Source organism: Trichomycterus rosablanca, chromosome 5, assembly GCF_030014385.1.
Source record: "Trichomycterus rosablanca isolate fTriRos1 chromosome 5, fTriRos1.hap1, whole genome shotgun sequence".
In the NCBI taxonomy this organism is placed as follows: Eukaryota; Metazoa; Chordata; class Actinopteri; order Siluriformes; family Trichomycteridae; genus Trichomycterus; species Trichomycterus rosablanca.
In genome coordinates this window covers 47247585-47267998 of record NC_085992.1, presented here as the reverse complement: position 1 = coordinate 47267998, position 20414 = coordinate 47247585, and the positions used below count along the sequence as shown (strand labels likewise).

General features: G+C 39.7%; 1 protein-coding gene across 1 annotated transcript in view; it reads right to left on the bottom strand.

Annotated features, from left to right (window-relative positions):
• The window catches only part of tbc1d9 (TBC1 domain family, member 9 (with GRAM domain)), a 61536-nt gene that overhangs the window by 24456 nt on the left and 16666 nt on the right, over positions 1-20414 (bottom strand). The window contains exons 3-9 of the mRNA XM_062995291.1: positions 15210-15320; positions 9368-9486; positions 7787-8015; positions 7315-7576; positions 5573-5780; positions 3048-3254; positions 1265-1438 (exon numbers count right to left, since the gene is read on the bottom strand). Coding sequence (XP_062851361.1) covers positions 1265-1438; positions 3048-3254; positions 5573-5780; positions 7315-7576; positions 7787-8015; positions 9368-9486; positions 15210-15320 — 1310 coding nt within the window. The remainder of the gene's footprint in view (positions 1-1264; positions 1439-3047; positions 3255-5572; positions 5781-7314; positions 7577-7786; positions 8016-9367; positions 9487-15209; positions 15321-20414) is intronic.

Here is a 20414-nt window from a genome sequence, read left to right as displayed (position 1 = left end):
TTGATAATGTGACCTTGTTTAGTTTCAAAATGAGTTCTGGTCCCTTGAACAGTTTCGGAAGTTAGTAAAGAAGCATCATCATCCTGGATGATGGAAACAATCAAATTTGAGACTGTCCTACTTTGCCAACTACACCCTATGGTGCAATAATTGAAGATATACTTTATTTGTCATATATACATATACAGATGTACAGTACAATGAAATTCTTTCTTCGCATATCCCAGCTTGTTTGGAAGCTGGGGTCAGAGCGCAGGGTCAGCCATCGTACGGCGCCCCTGGAGCAGACAGGGTTAAGGGCCTTGCTCAAGGACCCAACAGTGGCTGCATAGCAGAGCCTGGATTTGAACTGCCAATCTTCCGGTTGATAGCCCAAAGCTCCACCCACTAGGCCACCACTGTCCCAATAATTGGATCATTGGATTATTTTCATGTGTACCATTAAGAATCCCACATGATGCAGAACAACTGGTAGCAGACAGGTTTTTATTTCCTGCACCATGTTAAGTATGCTAGTGTATGCTAGGGGCCAGTGATAGCTTAGTGGTTAAGGTACTGGACTAGTAAACAGAAGGTTGCCGGTTCAAGCCCCGCCACCACCAAGTTGCCATTGTTGGGTCCCTGAGCAAGGCCCTTAACCCTCAATTGCTTATTGTGTTCCGCTCACTGTGTAAGTCGCTTTGGATAAAAGCGTCTGCTAAATGCTGAAAATGTAAATGTAAATGTAAAAAGTATCTTTGTTTATTAGACTGTGATACAAAAGGTTTCTAGTTGTCAGTGCTGCCAAATATTCAAATCTTATGGCGTGCAGCTTTTGTCGAGTCATGGAGCGTCTCTGGTTCTGTGGTTATTAAATTTGGCTTTATGATGCTGATTGTCTTTGTTTAATAAATGCTGCTATGACTTGAGTCTGGTTCAGTTTTTGTAACTGACACATGTAATTTAGGCACCAATTATTTGGCCAATCTGTAACTCTGTTAGTTGCTTAATGCTGCTTTGAACATTTGCACATCAAATTGAAAAAATGGGCACATTACTTAATTTTTTTAAATTTATTTATTTCATAGACAGTCGGCCCAAAAGAAAAGAAAATCAGATGTGTTTGATGTGTCTGATTCATTTACTTCAAAGTCAAGCTTCTTTATCATGTGTTGTTTCTGTTATTTTGTCCACCACTGCACGTGTCTGTGATAGTAAACAGACTGTGGCGATACACAATAAACACATCGTTGTAGTGTGTGTGTGTGTGTGTGTGTGTGTGTACCAGCTTGGGGTTGAACTCCTCCGGCGAGCGACGGCGGTACATAGTCATGAGGGCCTGTGTTGCCGTGGGAACACTGTTGTCGTTGAGGTTGAACTGGCGCTCGCTCTCGCCCTCCGAGCCCAAACTGCTGCGCTGAGGACTGCAGGACAGCAGACTGCCCTGCTGAGAGTACACCTGCACACACATTCATACACAAATACATGAACACACACACATTTACAGGAACACACACATACGCAGAGCGCTCCAGAATTATTGCCTCCACTAGTAGGAACAGATATAAAATGTTTTTGCTGTAAATATGCATTGTAATTTTAAAACACACTTTTATACACTGATGAGTAACACAACATTAGGGCTACCTGCCTAATATGTTGTAAAAACTGCTCTGACCTGCCAAGTCCTGTAATTTTTGGCAGCAGGTCACCATGGGATTTTTTTAATTTTTCAATTTTCCCCCCAGTATTCTCCTAAATCTAGTCGTATCTAATTGCCCCAATTGTATCTCAGCTCAACTGATAAGATAAGATCACCTTTTATTATCCCACAGGGGTAAATTTGCAATGTTACAGCAACTTTAAGGAAGAAAGAGATATAAAAAGTGTTAATACATATGTAAAAAATTTCAATATAAGTCTTTAAAAGAAGTTAACTGATATTGCACTTGTTGCACATGGTTCAAGTTAGCTTTAAATGAGTGCAGATATGAAAACGATATAATTATTGTGATGGTGATTGTCTGTGTTTGGGGCAGTGCTGGTTGTAAAGTCTGACAGTAGTAGGAAGAAAGGGGCTGCGATATCTCTCCTTTGACCAATGCAGGAGTCTGATGCTGGTGTCTACTGCTGAGAGTCATGACTCACGTTATCTCCAACATGTGAAATGCCGACTGCATCTTTATCACTTCCATGAGGCGAGTTCATATGGTGATCAGCTTCACGTACCGAGAGTCACGCCCTGATCTCCATTGTTCCTCGTCTCAATGTGCAGGCACCATCCATCAGCCAGCAGAACTTGTAATTGCATCAGTTTATAAGGAAGTCCCTCCAGCAATCACACCCTGCAGATGAGCCAATCAACATCCGTACAGGCACCCGGTCTGCCAATAGCAATACTGAGTTTTGAGATGTCAGCTCTGGTGTGCTAGTGTGTTTTACTGCTGTGTACTCGAGCGCCCACTATGGTAATTTTGACTGGCCCGACAAATGTTTTCCTCTTTTTATTTTATGCCATGTTTAACACATATGTGTCATTTTATGGCAAGATATGTATTATGTTTCTGTCTGCTTATTTTATCTTGTCTTTATAATTTGGGCTATTTTATATTTTGATTTTTAGTGCTGTGAGGTTGGTTAAAACTGTTCTTGTGTAAGAATTACTTTTAGGGTGCCAGGCATGTGTACTTGTTGTCTTCCCTTGGTGTTTTTTGAGTGTTTTAATAGGATGTGCTTTATCTTAATAGGTGTTCAGCAGGTTTGGCTGATTCTACACATCAGCAACAACAATAATAATATTAGACTAGGGGATTTGACCTTGTGTGACCTCATATTTATTTCCCAGTGAGCAGAAAGTCCTGTATAAATAGTTCTGAAACGTTGTTTTGTTTTTGCTCAGACCAAAACAACAGCAGGGCTGCAGCATGACTCTCTCCAAATTTAACACACAATGCACACTGTGTTCCTACAGTGGATTTCTAAAAGCTCTGTTAGTATAAACAAGCCTGCAGCAAAATGAGCTCAGAGTCTCAGACTGTTATGAAAGCAGAAGAGAAGATGCCGCTCACCTCGTCGTCTGAGCTGGTGAGGCTGCCAGCGATCTCTCGTTCAAAGTAAATCTTGGAGGAGGTCTGCTGCAGGAAGTCAGAGATCCTCTGCACCAGGAAATCACGATCTTTGAGGTTGGCAAAGAGGAAAGTCATCCGGTTCTTGGTGCTGATGGAGAGCGGGCTGGGCAGCACATTGGAGCTGTCAGCTTTTTCTACGATGGTCACCTAATAGTGGTGGATATTCACACATTAAACACTGAGGTCAGAGATTCTTACACAGAACATAAAAAATTATATTTATTTATCAAGATTTTAAGATTGAACACACTATATCACGTGTCAAACTCAAGGCCCGCAGGCCAACTCTGGCCCACCACATCATTTTATGTGGCACAAATGATTAAAAGACATATGATTGTCTTAATATACACTGTAAAATAGTACATAATCTGCATCTCCCACAATGCATGCCGATTTTGTAACCCGCAATGTGACCGCATCCCACCACTAGATGGCAGTGTTTCCACATCAGCGTTTAACTGAGGCGGTTTTCCAACAAGTGATGTTGAGAAATATTTACAAATAATCCCAAAATGTACAAGAAGAGAAAATTGAAGCAGAAGGAGGAAATTTAATGAAAGATGGGAAAGTGAAAACAAGTTTGTGCTTCAGGAAGACAAACTGGTACGTCTTTTGTGTTACAAGGCCGGGTCTGTGGTAAAAGAGTACAATATAAATGTAGATCTACATTATAAATATACAGTTTATATACATTTTGACACCAAACACAGAATTTAGCCTCCAAAAAAAAAAAAGACTTAAATGGCGACTGCAATCACAGCAGGATACGTTACAATCGGCCCTTTGAGGGCCACCATAATGCAGATGAGTTTGACACCATGAGCTTGTTGGAAATTAAATCCCAAAGGTATGAGCATTAATATGAAGTCCTTCTTCTTAAAACATTCCAGCTAGATCAGATCTAGCCTCAGATCTCTTCTATCAAGGGTTTGATGTTCCAATTTATTCCAAACATTTTACAGTTAAGATTGGGGCTCTTTTTGGGTCACTAGACCTCCTCTACATAAAAGCTAATAAACCCTATCTTTATGGACCTTGCTTTGGCCAGAGGTACAGTCATGCTGGCCAGAAGAGGACCTTTTGTAAACTGTTGTTGTCACAAAGTTATTATATTTACATTCACGGCATTTAGTAGAAGCCTTTATTCAAAGCAACTTACAATACTGTGACAGTAAACAGTCTTAAACCATCGATCTTCTGATTACTAGTCAAGTACCTTAACCACTAGGCTACAACTGCCACCATTATATAAATAATACCACTGTTAACATTGGGTATCACTGAAACACCTAAACCCAATAATAGAACAGTGGCAGTCTAGTCGGTAGGGTGTTGGGCTATCAACTGAAAGGTTGAAAGTTTGAATCCCAGCTCTGCCAAGCAGCCAATGTTGAGCCCTTGAGCAAGGCCCTTAACCCTCTGTGTTCCAGGTGTGCGCTCTGACCCCAGTTTCCAAACAAGCTGGGATATGCAAAGGAAAAAAATTGTTCTACTGTACACCTGTATATGTATATATAACAAATAAAGGCATTCTATGAAGCAGCGTCCAATTACTTTTGGCCATCTAGTGTAAAAATCTGTACATTTTGATTCATTCATAATGACAGTCCTTTGTGTAAAACTGTCACAGTCACAAAGGGCCCCAAAGGAGGGAAACAGGTGGGTGCTGGCAAACACTAACACGTCCTAAGAGATTCTGACAGCTGGCTGCCACAGCCTTTTTATACTGTCACTACATTCATCATGGTTTTTCATCACCGCCTACCCCAAAGCTGATATCCGCTTTGATAAATAAATCAGCAGCCTGCCAATGTGAACATTAATAAAAGGGACACGCTCTGTACCTCTGCCAAAGGAAAAGGTGAACCGGCTGCCCCAATTTATCTCTGAATGTTAGTGTGATACCGTGTTGTCCAGGGTTTCGGAGGTTTGGATTATTCAGACCCACCATGACCTTGATCACAATGAAGCTTCAGATTATACGTCCCAACATTCAACACAACTAGACCTAATGGCATTTTGAACTCTCTCCCTAAACACAAACAAGACTGTCCTGATATGTTCACTTTTAAGCCACTTCTCAAAACCCACCTGTTTAGAGCTGCATTTAACAATGTAATTGTTTTTATTTATGCATTTTCTATTCTTTTTTATATGTTTTAGTGTATGTTTTATTGCTGTTTGTTTTTCTACTCTCCTCCCACTTCTATCTATACCTCTCATATTCTTGCTTATATGTTTTAATAAAATGTCTTAGTGCTGTTTTCTCTTCTTCTTCCTAGTATGTTTTAATTAATTATCTTGATGCTGATTAATGTGGTGTGTGAATTGTGTACTACAATTTGTACGGTTTTGTGTTGTTTTTATGATTACTTTCTTTTTATGTAAAATGTAAAGCGTCTTTGAGTATCCTGAAAACTATTACTATTACATTAATAAACTTTATTACAGCCCAGACTAACCTCTCGGAGAGGGATGATGAGGCTGCACGTGGTCTCCTCTTTACTTGTGAAGCAGATGTAGTTGGTGGAGACAAACATCTGACCTAGGATGTGCATCTTGTTGAAGGGGGTCCACAGGGTGCAGTCCGTGTGCCCGTCCAGCTTCTCATCTTTTGGCAGGCGGAACAGAGTCCGATAGCGCTCACTCTTAGCCCTGGCGTCCAGGTCTCTAAAGATGCACAGATATAAGACAGTTATTTTTAATCCCTAGCTAATAAATAGTTTCCTTAGGTCAAACTCTTTAGTGTTGCACCGCATATGAACCTAAAATCTACTAAAAAAAATGTTTTGATGTGTGTTGTGGGTCATTTGAACCCTTAATGTGGAACACTCACATTTTTTTTCAGAATTCTGCAATGTTCCAGTTTAACTGGAATCAAAACATCCACCACCATGTAGCAGGTACAGTGTTGTTGGGTTTAAATGACTCTATCTGACCATGTGACCAGGAACAACATTCATTCATTCATTCACTTTCAGGAGCTGGTTTTAAAGCTTTACTTTTGCTTGACTGTGGACAATAAGGCCCATGTTCTAGCAGCTTCTAAGACCTGCAGACCTGTTTTGGTGGTTCTTGGAACACAACAGTTGCTTGAAATCTTACTATTGCAATGATAATCATGTCACTTAGTGTTGTATGTAAACTTTTGATCTGTACAGTATTAAGTATTCTATACATTATATACACCAGTCAGCCATAACATTAAAACCACCTCCTTGTTTCTACACACATTGTCCATTTTATCAGCTCCACTTACCATATAGAATCACTTTATAGTTCTACAATTACTGACTGTAGTCCATCTGTTTCTCTACATACCCTTTTAACCTGCTTTCACCCTGTTCTGGTCAGGACCCCCACAGGACCACCACAGAGCAGGTATTATTTAGGTGGTGGATCATTCTCAGCACTGCAGTGACACTGACATGGTGGTGGTGTGTTAGTGTGTGTTGTGCTGGTATGAGTGGATCAGACACAGCAGTGCTGCTGGAGTTTTTAAATACCGTGTCCACTCACTGCCCACTCTATTAGACACTACTACCTAGTTGTTCATCTATTGGTGCTGTTTGAGTTGGTCATCTTCTAGACCTTCATCAGTGGTCACAGGACACTACCCACGGGGCGCTGTTGGCTGGATGTTTTTAGTTGGTGGACTATTCTCAGTCCAGCAGTGACAGTGAGGTGTCTGATCCACTCATACCAGCACAACACACACTAACACACCACCACCATGTCATTGTCACTGCAGTGCTGAGAATTCTCCACCACCTAAATAATACCTGCTCTGTGGTGGTCCTGTGGGGGTCCTGACCATTGAAGAACAGGGTGAAAGCAGGCTAAAAAGGTATGTAGAAAAACAGATGAACTACAGTCAGTAATTGTAGAACTACAAAGTGCTTCTATATGGTAAGTGGAGCTGATAAAATGGACAGTGAGTGTAGAAACAAGGAGGTGGTTTTAATGTTATGGCTGATCAGTGTATGAATGTACAAACTATAATTCCACTATTGGGTTTTATCAGCAGTGGTAGTTTAGTGGTTAGGATACTAGACCAGTAATCAGAAGGTTGCTGGTTAAAACTCCACTACAGCCAGGTTGCCATCATTGGCAAAACCCTTAAACCTCAAAATCTTGGAATGTATTCAGTCAAAATGATAAACTCCTTTGGATAACGTGAGTTACTGAGACCAATAAAACCAACCTTTTGAGGGCTGACACTTTCTTAGGTGATTTCCTCTTAAGTTTGGGCAGTGAGCGGTCCTGCTCGAAGCCCTTGTTGTCCAGGAGTTGGCGCATGGCGATGTTGGCCAGCTGTTCCATTAGCTTAAAGGTCTCGTTAATGTTGATGAAGACAGAGAAGACATGCTCGTTACTGCGGGTGCTCACTCGCACCATGTCCGGCAGCAGCAGGGTGGCGCACTTCTCCAGCTGTGTGATGTCTGCCCAACGGACCACCAGCTTGGCTGTGACAAAAGATGGGTGCAATTCAAGCAAAAGCAATCGCAGTACTTCAGAACATCTTTACTATAAGTTACAGTTATGGTTTCTAGGTGCTACAATTTCCTAATAAACCAATCTATTTTATTTTGGAACTGAATGTCCAGAACGTCAGGATCAGATGTCCAGTGAATCGTCAGACATGGTGTCTGCTTGTGTCTGGTTGCAGTTCTTACCCTCCTTGCCCAGGAGGTTGGAGTAGAAGCAGATGTGGTTGATGCTGAGGTAAAGGCAGCCCTGTCTGGGCACTCGACCTTTCCAGTAGCTGCAGGAGTAATAGTTCACCAGCTTCTCCTCCTCCGGCATCCCAAACAGCCTTCGGAACTTAGCCGTGGCTTCTTTAAATTTGTCTGTATCGTCGTCCTCCTTAACATCGTGGTTTTTGTTGTATTCAGCAATGATGCCCTACAAAATGGAAAAAATAACAGAAAGTTCATAAACAGCTAGAAATGATCAGGACACAGTGTAGTCATTAAAGCAATCAGACGACATTAAAACCATGAAGTAAATAACTGTAACTGATTATCTCATCACACGTCCAAAGTAACACATAATGCGGTTCAGGGGTTCCTTTTCTGTTCTGGTCATCTTATAACTTGCTCTGTGATCATCCTCCATGAGATTCTCATCAATCTTCAGTGTCCAGGCTTTACATCCATTTGTGGCTACTGGCCAGACCAAAACTACACTCAATCGTAGCTTCGTGATGGTGCTAATTGACTTGCATGTCCATAGTGAGGCTATATGCAAATCGTCGCTGTCCGATGAAAAACACGCATCTCCACTTTTAGCGGTTTTCACTTTTTTACATGTGTTGATTGTGGGTATAAATCTCTGTCTGTCCATAGCAGCGAATATCAAAATGATCAGTGAAAAGATGAAAAATCACACAATCTCTTTAACGAGTATCTCCATTGGCTGCTAGACCTGTCCATCAAACCGCGTATCTCCTCCTCCGTCCTCTCCGGTACTGTTTGAGAAAGAAGCTAAACTCGTTTGCTGCGTGATGTTTCATCTCTACAGTTTATTCAGGTTATTGAATCACATGGTTGTAAACATGATTTATATTTGTGATGTTTGTAGTTTTTTAAAAACACATTTGTATCTGATATTTATATGGACTTAGCGTTTACACGGACTGTATTTATTAACACAATTGAACTTTTTTTTGTAGCTACAGTCAATAACTTCATTTACAAAGTAAAGATATTGTCTGCTAACTTGATTGTTTCAGGTATTTATAGGTGTTTAAAAGGTAATTTAAAACAGTATTTCCCAGTCTTGCTTATTATGCTTTATTGATGCACAATATTAGATCAAAATATTTTGAAAAGCATGATTTCTGAGTTAGCCAGATAACTTATGAAACATATGAAACCGACGGACTGACGACCTGATAAAGCTATATTTTTATTTCTGTGCTGAATTGTATTTAAATTGCTCTTCTTCTATATGTGGTTTGTTTGTATAATTACTGCCAGAGGGGAAAATTATTTCCTTCTCCTGAAAAGATGCGTTTTTGGAGATACATGTTTTTCATCGGACAGCGACGATATATTATATCAGACACAATAGCCAGTGAAGTGACCCAATATTAAAAAAAAGTATTTCCTTACCATTTTGATATGCTGTTGTGCTCAGTGGGTTGATAAAATATTAATGCAGTCTCATGACCACTCAAAAGATCTAAGATAAGTGAAAATAGATACTGATCCTTCCTGTGGGAAAACTGACTCCGGTTGAAGTGTTTGTCTTACCTGGATCTTGCCTTTAACAAAGGTAGTGATGTCGTTTTCATTCTCAAATATAGAGAGTGTCTGCAGGAGGTTGTGTTCCAGCCACTCCCAGTGCTCAGTAATCTCTCTATGAGAGCTCCCTGCACACACACACACACACATTTAATGATCCATATGAATCCACAGCGCAAATGATCTACAGCTCCTCATTCACACGTCTGTAGAATAAAACAATGAATTCATTGTGCAGATGCTAATAATTTCACTCTTAAAATTCAATGTATAATTAGTATCCTACATGATAATGAAAGAGTATAAATCAGTGTAAAAATAGCACTTATATGGCTGAAAGCTTCATTAAACATTTAGCACCTGATATCTGCAGCCATTCCCTTAGGAACAACTTGTTATTTTGACAGTCCAAAGTATGTGCTATTAGTGGCCTAACAGCCTTGCTCACTAAAAACCTCCAAAGTTTAGTCCATGTTAAACCACTAAAGCTTAGGATCAGGATCACATCAAATGTAAATGTAAGTTTGGTTATCATGTTATGCTCATACTCAGCAATTTTAGACAATAGCATCTAGTAAAAGTATAACAGAGGTGTGTGGTAAACCGGGTCATTTCAGGCTCTCATTGATCTCATGCTGGTAATCAATATTATAACTAGGGATGTAACGTTGAACAACAAGACAGTTAAAAATCGTTTATTCACATAAAATAAATCAATATTCACTTTAAACAGCAGAGGGCACTGGCACTATTGACCTCGCCTGGTTGACGTCACTTCACAAAGTTGACAGGTAGGGGATTTTCCAGCCAAATTTATTTATGTGAGGATAATTTCTTTATTTGTATTATTCATTTATTTATAATGTTGGATATGTTTTAAAAATTCATTTCAGTAAGCATTATTTGGCATAGTTTGTACCTACCTCAGAAATAAAAGGACATTCATTATTTAGATAAATAAAAGATAAGCACAAATAATCGTATTGTGAACCCAGTATCATGAATCATATTGCATTGTGGGTAGAGTGTATCGTTACATCCCTAATTCTAACACTTTCAGCTACACAGTGTTTTACTGTGTGTGTTTATTGTAACATTTGCCATCAATGAGTGTGTTATACAGACTCAGGGTCTGTCTGATAACCTAGTGATCTCTCTTGACATAGACACGTTTTACATCATCCTACGTGCTCTTGAGAATAAGAAATGTGTCTGAATTCTTAGATCCCTGAAAATGCTCCTGCTGAGGTGCCTTAATTCTAAGAAATAATCTGACTGAATAATGAGGGAGCGTCCGATGCTTTCTTAGCAGTGAAGGCAAGACACAACTTTTCTCACAAAAAATAACAAACATGGCAAACAAATGAAGAGCAACCAACAGAGTTCTTATCAAATGTAAATAAATTGTCACTGATTTGTAGTTTGTATAAAGGAGCACAAGTGTCGTTTAGTTGCAAATTCAGGCTCGTCAGTTTAACTGTTAGCTGGCATGCTAGCGGGTTGTATCACCAGAGCCCACAGGTTTGAGTGGCTTGAGGCTAACTGTGTTAGCTTAGTAAGCAAAAACTGCGGTGATGTAATCGCTGTCTATCTAGTGTGTCTAAATAATCTGCCTCATAAATTCTATGTCTTATTAAAATCCTCTATACTACGGCAGTAGAAGGATGGATGGATGGATGGATGGATAGATACTTTATTAATCCCGAAGTAAATTAAGGTATTAATCCCGAAGGAAATTAAGGAACTTGCTGCCTCAGTAGGCAGCAAGGCAGCTCACTAGGTTTTCAGACAGACGCTGAGTGAAATCTTTATATTTTACTCTTGATTAGAGAATAATAAGAATAATCCAGGATTCCTTTTGATACAGTATTAAAATGTACTAGAACTCTAACAGCAATGGAATTGAATATACCGTCTGACTGTACTAGTAGAGATTTTCTAATATTCTTTAATATGAGACAGTGGTAGCCTAGTGGGTAGAGCTCTGGGCTATCAATGTGAAGGTTGAGAGTTTAAATCCTGGCTGTGCCATGCTGCCACTGTTGGGCCCTTGAGCAAGGCCCTTAACCCTCTCGGCGCTGTACAATAGCTGACCCTGCACTCTGATATGTGAAGAAAGAATTCCGTTGTACTGTTCACCTGTTTATGTATATATGACAAATAAAGCTGTTCTATTCTAATAAGATAAATATGAATATGACTTCAAAGTAAAGTGTCCCTCATCCCTCTGGTAAGCAGCAACAGTGCTGATAGTGTCTCACCCAACAATGTTATACAATCACATTCCTTTAATCCAATCTACCAAAATGAGCTCATTTCACTGATTAAATCAGTCATCATCATGTGTAGTTGACCCAATCCCAACCTGCTTACTGAAAGAATGACTTTCTGCTACCAAAGAACCCTTGCTTACATTAATAAATACATCACTTAGCATTGGTTATGTACCCAAATCTTTTATATGTGTAATAATTAAACCACTGATTATTAAACCTAATCTTATAGGCAGATATCAAATCTGCCTTTTGTTTCAAAGATACTAAAAAAGAAATTTCACAACAATTATGCTTTTATATGCACAATAACAATATTCATGAAGCATTTCGGTTTGTTTGTTTGTTTGTTCATTAGGATTTAAATGTCCACAGACACGGAGAGAACATGCAACTCCACACAGAAAGGACCCGGACCCCAACCTGGGGATTGAACCAAGGACCTTCTTGCTGTGAGGCAACAGTGCTACTCACCAAGCTGGATTTGGACCCAACCACAGCACTTATCTGCATTAATTATGGTAGTTACCAATCTATAGGGCAGTGGAAGCTCAGTGGTTAAGGTACTGGACTAGTTATGCTAGCAGTAAGAAGGTTGCCAGGTCAAGCCCCACCACCACCAAGTTGCCCCAAAGCAAGGCCCTTAATTCTGCATTGTCATATACGTATGTAAGTTAAAGCATCAGAGACCCAGATTTTGAACCCTGAACAGAGTGACCTCGATCAGCTGATACTGAAGCTCAACAATCCAATAACAGACACTAAAACCCAGCAAATACAATCCAGAACCAATCTACTGTGATAAAGCAGGAGGTCAAAGTAAATAAGAGTTTTATCAGACAATAAATCAACAATACAGACTGACTTTGTATCTCATCGCTGTCAGACACAGCAGAGTTTGATCCTAATCAGATACTGGCCCAGTGTCCACAGTTTCACCATCATGAAGGACAATCACATAAAAACAAGGCTGGTCAAACAAGAGAGACTGTGTGTCAGACAATTTTTTACATTTACATTTTAAATTAAAAACGTATAATTCAAACTCAAGAAACATGTCACCTGAGAAATAAAATCAACCTACGAATCAATCTACCAACCTACTTAGGGACGTACACACAGCAACACTTGTTGAAAATTATATAAGAATATATACACTGATCAGCCAAAACATTAAAACCACCTCCTTGTTTCTACACTCACTGTTCATTTTATCAGCTCAACTTACCATATAAAAGCACTTTGTAGTTCTACAATTACTGACTGTAGTCCATCTATTTCTCTGCATGCTTTGTTAGCCCCCTTTCCTGCTGTTTTTCGATGGTCAGGACTCTCCCAGGACCACAAAAGAGTAGGTATTACTTGGGTGTAATACAACAATGTTGCATGCTTAAAAATGCATTCGGTGATGCACTTGCCTTCATTTTAACTTGTCTTGCTCTGTTATATAGGGCGGTTGTAGCCTAGTGGTTAAGATCCTGAACTAGTAATCAGAAGGTCGCTGGTTCAAGCCCCACCACTGCCAGGTTGCCACTGCTGGGCCCTTGAGCAACCCTCAAATGCTCAGACTGTATACTGTCACATTACTGTAAGTCGTTTTGGATAAAGGCGACTGCTAAATGCCAAAAATGCTATTGTCTGTACACAAATGCTGGGTTAGTTGTCGGGTAGTGAACACTAGGTGACTGTAGAAATCAGGTTGTGGAGCTCTGCCCACTACAGCAGCACTCATCTCAGGCACACACAGTCTAGCCTAGTCTAGTCACTAATTTCAGGAAAACATGGGCACCCCCATTTTGGGCTGCTGACTTTAAAATCGGGCTGATAGTCGGGTATTGTGCACTAGGCCTAACAGTATCGGAGTCTGAGAAAGGATTAAATCATACCAGAGATGTAACAGCAGTGCAGACAGTACAGCAGGCCTAAATTGCATTAGGGCAGAAATGAGGTAATGCTATTCCCTCATGAAAACCTTCTATCTGAAACCTTCCTTATAAAAAATAGGTGATGCTCAAGTGGTGCAGCAGTGAAACTCACTGACACACCAGAGCTGACATCACAAACTCATGTCTCTGAGTTCAGCGCCTATACAGGCAATGATGGGCTTGTCAGTCTGGTTGAATGCTGGAGGGAATTCCCCTCTGAATTAACGGAAAAATGTGCTTAATTTCATGGACCTCACAGATTTCATGAATTTTTACAGAAATGTGCCACATTTCATGGCAGTTATTAAATAACACTCAAAAATTGAATGATAGAATAAATAAAAGCTACAATACACTGCACGGCTACCTTAATAAACACACTTAAATAAAAGATGAAAATTCTCGTCCGTGTTTTGACCCATTGACCGCCCCCCAACTACGGCTAGGATGCCTTATATTGCATATTGCGCCTAATATTTCATACGCTACGTGAATGAAAAACGTTAAATCGCTAAACACAAACCTTACATTTCAAAATTTACAGCAAATTGCATATTACATGGGCAACGGCTCATTTTATGATCTGTGACACGTGAATTGGGTAAGGCCTTACACATAACTGATGCAATTACGACCTCTGCTGGCTGATCGATGGCGCCTGCACAGAGACGGGGGATAATGGAGGTCGTTGCGTGACTCAATACTGATCCGCATGAACTCGCCTTGTGCGGGTAAACAGATGCAGTCGGCTACTGCAGAGGTCCCCAACCACCGGGTCATTTATTACCAGGCTGCACAGAAAGAATAAATAATTAGAGATCGCTACATCAGCAATGAAAACACTGCTTTTATTAACAACACACGGGTGTTTATCATCTCATTTCACCCCTAGGTGGAAGCAGTGTCTCGTTGCAGCAAAACAAAGCTCATTTGTGAGTAGTACAGTTATTCTATTTTAAGTCCCTCCGCCCCCGCCTGTCAAAGTAGAGGTCAACATCAGTAGAAAGAAAGCAAACTGCAATCAGGTAATTGGATATGACTAAATTGGGAGGAAAATGCAAAAAGGAAAAAAACTGCATTCTTTCTTACAACAGACAGTTCTGGTATTTGTTCATGCAAACACGCTACGCTTAATGCACAACAACACTCTACTCTTCTTCACTGGTTATACCAGTGGTTTTAGAGAATGGAAACTGAGGCATGGAGAAACATCCCACTAAGCTAGTGTAAGTGCCAAGGCCAAATTTAATTTATCCGGCTCAGATGCACTACTCTTAAAAGCCTGCTGCTAAGAGGGAGATTTTGGATCCTTCAATCAATAGCGCACTAGCAGCGCAGCACATCTCTGCAAACAACAGCACAAAAGCAGAGAATACTCAAGGTCTCATCCAACAACTGAAACACAGAAGAACTGACTTCAGCCTGGCAATCAGAAGCTGAGATCATACAAACAATTACACAGCTAACAGCTAAAGCCCATTCAAAAAGGAAGAAATAAAAGATCATTGATTTCTGAGCATCTGACTTCCTATTTAAGCCCAGTGGAGCATGAGGTAATGCTTGGCGTTCAGAGGCCGATGGAGTAAACGAGGCTGGGTGGGGCAGGATATTTTTTGAAAAAGTCATAGAAGGGCAAAAACTATAGAACATTACCATGAGCAATGATCCAATACACCAGAGAGTCAGGCGTTTGGTAAAGGATCCTGTACGGAGCCACACGAGCACTTGAGTCCAGCACCACGTCAAGAGTTCCCACCAACAAACCTGCAGGAATAAAAAGAAATCTGCATTAAGAAACTTTATAGTCAACATTACAGTTCAGTTTCACTTCAGGAACAGACATATTCACTGGCATTTGATTGATCTAATACATCAACTATACCAGGGGTGTCAAACTAATTTTCACCGAGGGCCACATCTGCATTATGGTGGCCCTCAAAGGGCCGATTGTAACGTATCCTGCTGTGATTGCAGTCGCAGTCAAATTTATTTCGTATATTTATAATGTATATAAATCTATACATTTCCTCCTTCTGCTTCAATTTTCTCTTCTTGTACATTTTGGGGTTATTTGTAAATATTTTTTATAGGTCAAAAAAACGGCATGTATTGTGGGAGATGCAGTTAATGTACGATTTTACAGTGTGTTTTAAGACTATTGTTTTGCCCTCGCTAAAATTTTCCCCCCTTTCTCAGCTAGACAGACAGCTCCCTCCAAAATACAGTTAGGTCGGTTTTATTTGCTTCCCAACTGTACACTGTGAGCAGAATGGAGTAAAACTACGAAATACAAACAATAAAAACAATTAAAATAAAACTTAATACAGTACACGCACACAGCTGTAGTCAAGTGTTACATTTGGTACAATATGAAATTTAACCAAACGTAAAATATGGCTAACGAGTTAGCATTTTGTGTAAAAATACTAATTGCTATAGTAACGGTAACAACCGTATTTAATTACAGAATTACGGTAAATTCGTAACTGAAACTCTGTAACGTACTCGCTAAACATCTGAGAATATAAACGTCTACTACTTATTAACGATGCTTCTGTATTGGATTGCAAGAGAATTAACTTCTATTTATTATTGTTTATACTACTGACAAGAGATGGGGACTCGAGTCTGTGACACAAGTCCGAGTCGCACATAAGTCGCACACACAGCAACTTCAGACTCGACTCGGACTCGTTTCAAATGACTTGTAAAAAATGACTTGTGGACAACAAAAGTCAGCAACATTAGTAATGTGTGACAATTATATTATATATATATATATATTGGAACACATGCTTATAAATTTAATAGCATCTGGAACAACATAAGCTAAGGTTAGCAGTATTATGGATATTTTGCTGTGTTTTGGATTTTGGCCACTGTGCAGTGATTTATCTCGCACTTTTGTTTTGCAATGAAAACAAAATGTATCAGATGAAGCTTTTAACTGGTACCTAGTAAAGTAAAGGAACTAAGTAAAACGGCAAAATACAGTCGCTAATCTGTTGTTTTTTATCTGAATTTACTTATTATTTGTTTATTTCTAAGCTACATTTCCAATATATGTTTCGTGTAGATTATATTGACTCGTGACTTGACTCGGCCTCTAGCCTAAAGACTCGTGACTTGACTCGGCCTCTAGCCTAAAGACTCGTGACTTGACTCGGACTCTAGCCTAAAGACTCGTGACTTGACTCGGACTCTAGCCTAAAGACTCGTGACTTGACTCGGACTCTAGCCTAAAGACTCGTGACTTGACTCGGACTCTAGCCTAAAGACTCGTGACTCGACTTGTATTTTTTGTGACTTGTGAACATCTCTGCTACTAACTACGTAACCCTGCGTTCTTTTGCAGCTAAAACGTAAATGTGGCTTCTTAGTAAAGGACAAAGTTAGTAGTTGTCAAGACTACGATGTCAACGGTTGCCGCTTAAAGGCGCAGGTGTACCATTAAATTATAAGTGCGTCTCTGTAACTACTCAAACCATCACAACAATCATACGTCTTTTAAGCTCTCGAGGGCCACATAAAATGACGTGGCGGGCCGGATTTGGCGTGCAGGCCTTGAGTTTGACACCCCTGAACGATATGATGCAGCTTGCAGACTCAACAGTTAGTGGCTGTAGCTCAACACAATTGAATAAAAGTGAAATTTTAAATACAGAGGAACCTCGATTTAAGAGACTGAAAGAGGAAAGCACTGGTCCGTAAAATGCAACTGTTCGAAACAGCAAGGTTTTTTTTTCCAGGGGGTGCAAAAATAAACGAAAACACAGCACTAAGGTCCACAAAAGTGCTAAACATGCACATATGACCAACAGTAAAATAAACAGTGTGAATATACAGTATATGTAAATATGTCATGTAAAACCTGTAAATAGATATTAAAGGTGCACTGTACGACTGGGGGGAAATTTAATTTACCTTGTGTGTTAAAGGAGTTTTTTATTTGCCGTGATCGTATGGTGGGGACTCTGAGTCTGAAGCTCTGCTGGTGCAGAACTAAGCACTAGAACATGCAAAAATTAAACATATAACACAGAGAAAAAGTCGAGAACGAAGTCGAGAACGAAGCCAAAATAAAGCCTCTCACTCATGTAAACAGAGAGACATGCGCCGGCTAGTGGACAATTACTGAACGACTGGTCTTGGTTCACTTTTTGCTGGGATTTTAAACAATCAGACCGGACATTCAGTTTTCCAGATTTTGTTCGTTAAATCCGAAATCTGTTAAATCGAGGTTCCACTGTAAGTTAGTCTGAAAGAAAAAGTAAATGCTCCGAGCACCGTCACAGAAAATAATCAGAAAAATAACTATATATAATTAATAATAATTAATTAAATAATAAAAATCCCAAGCCTGCTATGAAACACATGCCCCATTCAAGTGTATGTAACCTTTTGACATTTACATTTATGACATTTAGCAGACGCTTTTATCCAAAGCGACTTACAGTACTGTGACAGTATATAGTCTAGGCAATTGAGGGTTTTGCTCAAGGGCCCAACAGTGGCAACCTGGCAGTAGTAGGAACCAGCAACCATTAAATTATTAGTCCAGCTGCACTACAGACCCCATGACTTAATCCTGAAATGTGTTAATACAGAAAACAAAATAAAAACATTCCACAATTCAGTAACCTTATAATCACATGACCAATGATGAAGTGATTCCAAAAATGAAGAAGAAATAAATCATATACATATAACACAGGAATGTACAAGATTACACACATTCAGCTTTCATAATCTGGGACTCTGCAAGACTGAACGAGTTTAAAAACCGTGTGTGGGGTGGGGGTAGAGGTGTTAGTTTCTGTCATCTGATTAAGAATGAATCACAGTCGTTCTCGGTACTTCGGACGACGTCTGCTAGCTAAATACTTCAACACCCAAACAGGATTTACCGCAGTGTTAAACAACTTCAAACCCCAGGACACACTTATCACTTAACACCCAGCTGTGAAACTGAGGGTAGCAGCAAGAACAGATGATAATCACAGAACTAAGAGACTGCAGGTTAAAAAAGCCTCTTTTATACGGGTGTTTACGGTGTATACGGGGCCAGTGATAGCTCAGTGGATAGCTCACTTTGGATAAAAGTGTCTGCTAAATGCTAAAAATGTAAATGTAAAATGTAAATATATGGGTCATTCCTGGGATTGGGTGCCTTTTGGACCTTAAAACTTTTTAAAAATGAAACACTGTTTTAATTAGTTTTTCATGTTTTATTATAAAAAAGGACGTTATACTTTTCCAAACTAATATTGGTCGAGCTAAATCACACATGCACCTCATACACTGTGACGTCCACCCTGTTACGTATTAGGTTGTAACAGGGTGGACCATTACAGGGTGGACATTCTGACATAAAATTAGCCATTAACTAGTGAGTGAGCAAAACCATGCTAGTATAAAAGTGAATTCAGACAAAGAATTCTCAGGTTTTTAGTATGATTATTTATAAAATGATCAAATCGTATTGCTTTTTCTCATATATCTCATATATAACAGGGTGGACATGTTATGGTTGACCATATGAGACTTTTAGGATAAAATGTGGAAAAAACAACATTAAAATGAGGAGTTTAATAAGCCACTCATCTTCCACAGTTGTTTTCCCTCCAAAAAGATCATGTGAGCTCGAGGAAATGATGTCAGTATGTAAAATAGCTCTTCATTTCAAGAGACAGCAGTAAGAAATAACAGGGTGGATTTGAGGACAACTTGAGGGACGTGTGAAAAACCCTTATAATCAGAAATAAAATGACACTCATAAAGAAAAAAATCCAAGGTTTAGAGGAACTTAGTTGCACCTATAAAAATTATAACGGGTCTTACATCGTCATAGGAACATTATCAAAATGTTTTATTTAGGCTGTGTAACGTATGTTATTTTCATTCTTTATAATAATAAATCGGAACCATAATTTAGGCAAAACAACATGCATAAAGAACATCATGTAACATTTTTTCTGAATAGTGCAAACAACATTTTTACATAATCCATCTTCACACTGACATGCAGCCCCGGTTCTGGACTGCGTTGCTTAGGGGGGAAGTGAGAAAACCTGGAGCGGGGCAATGACCACTCCAGTGCCCCTATAGCGCCGGCCCTGCTTGTGTTACTTTAGTTTCGCCCTAAGCCGGATTCAAACCTAGGGCGGAGAAACATGCATGATGCGCTCTGCCCACTGCGCTACTCAAACAACAGAGTAATGAACAGGTTGTTGTGCTAATATAACCTGCGCACACACGACATTACTAAGACTAAAAGTGAACACTACTTAAAATAATAACCAAACGCTTTCTAATTCCCACGGTAGCAGCGGTTTCCTTCTGTTTCATACACATCGCCCTGTCTCAGTCTAATCTGCAGCATTTCTCTCCCACTGATAAAAATACGGAACAAAGCGCGTCCCGTATCAGTTCAATACGGAACACGACTTTTAGTTTCCAAATAAGGAATGATTCCGTATTTTACGGGACGGTTGGCAACCCTAGCTGTAGCATCACAGCAGGACTTTGTACTCAAAAGCCCACTTAAATTCTCTTCTTACTAATCACTGATGCTCATCCATGCAGTAACACGCACAAACACACAGATTTCCGAGAATCTTTTACCCTAGGGCCTGGGTAAATGAAGAATCTGAATAAACTTACATATCAATGTCTCCATCCCTCCCACACACTTTCAAATTCTGCATCACGTTCCTCATACGTTCTACACTCACTACTGTAACAAACAACAGAAAAACTGCAGTGCTGTCAACAATCTGCTGAACTTGCTGAATAAGGCAGGTATAAAATGTTTTATTTTACCCAACATCAAAGCTAAATCCACACCTGGACAGACTA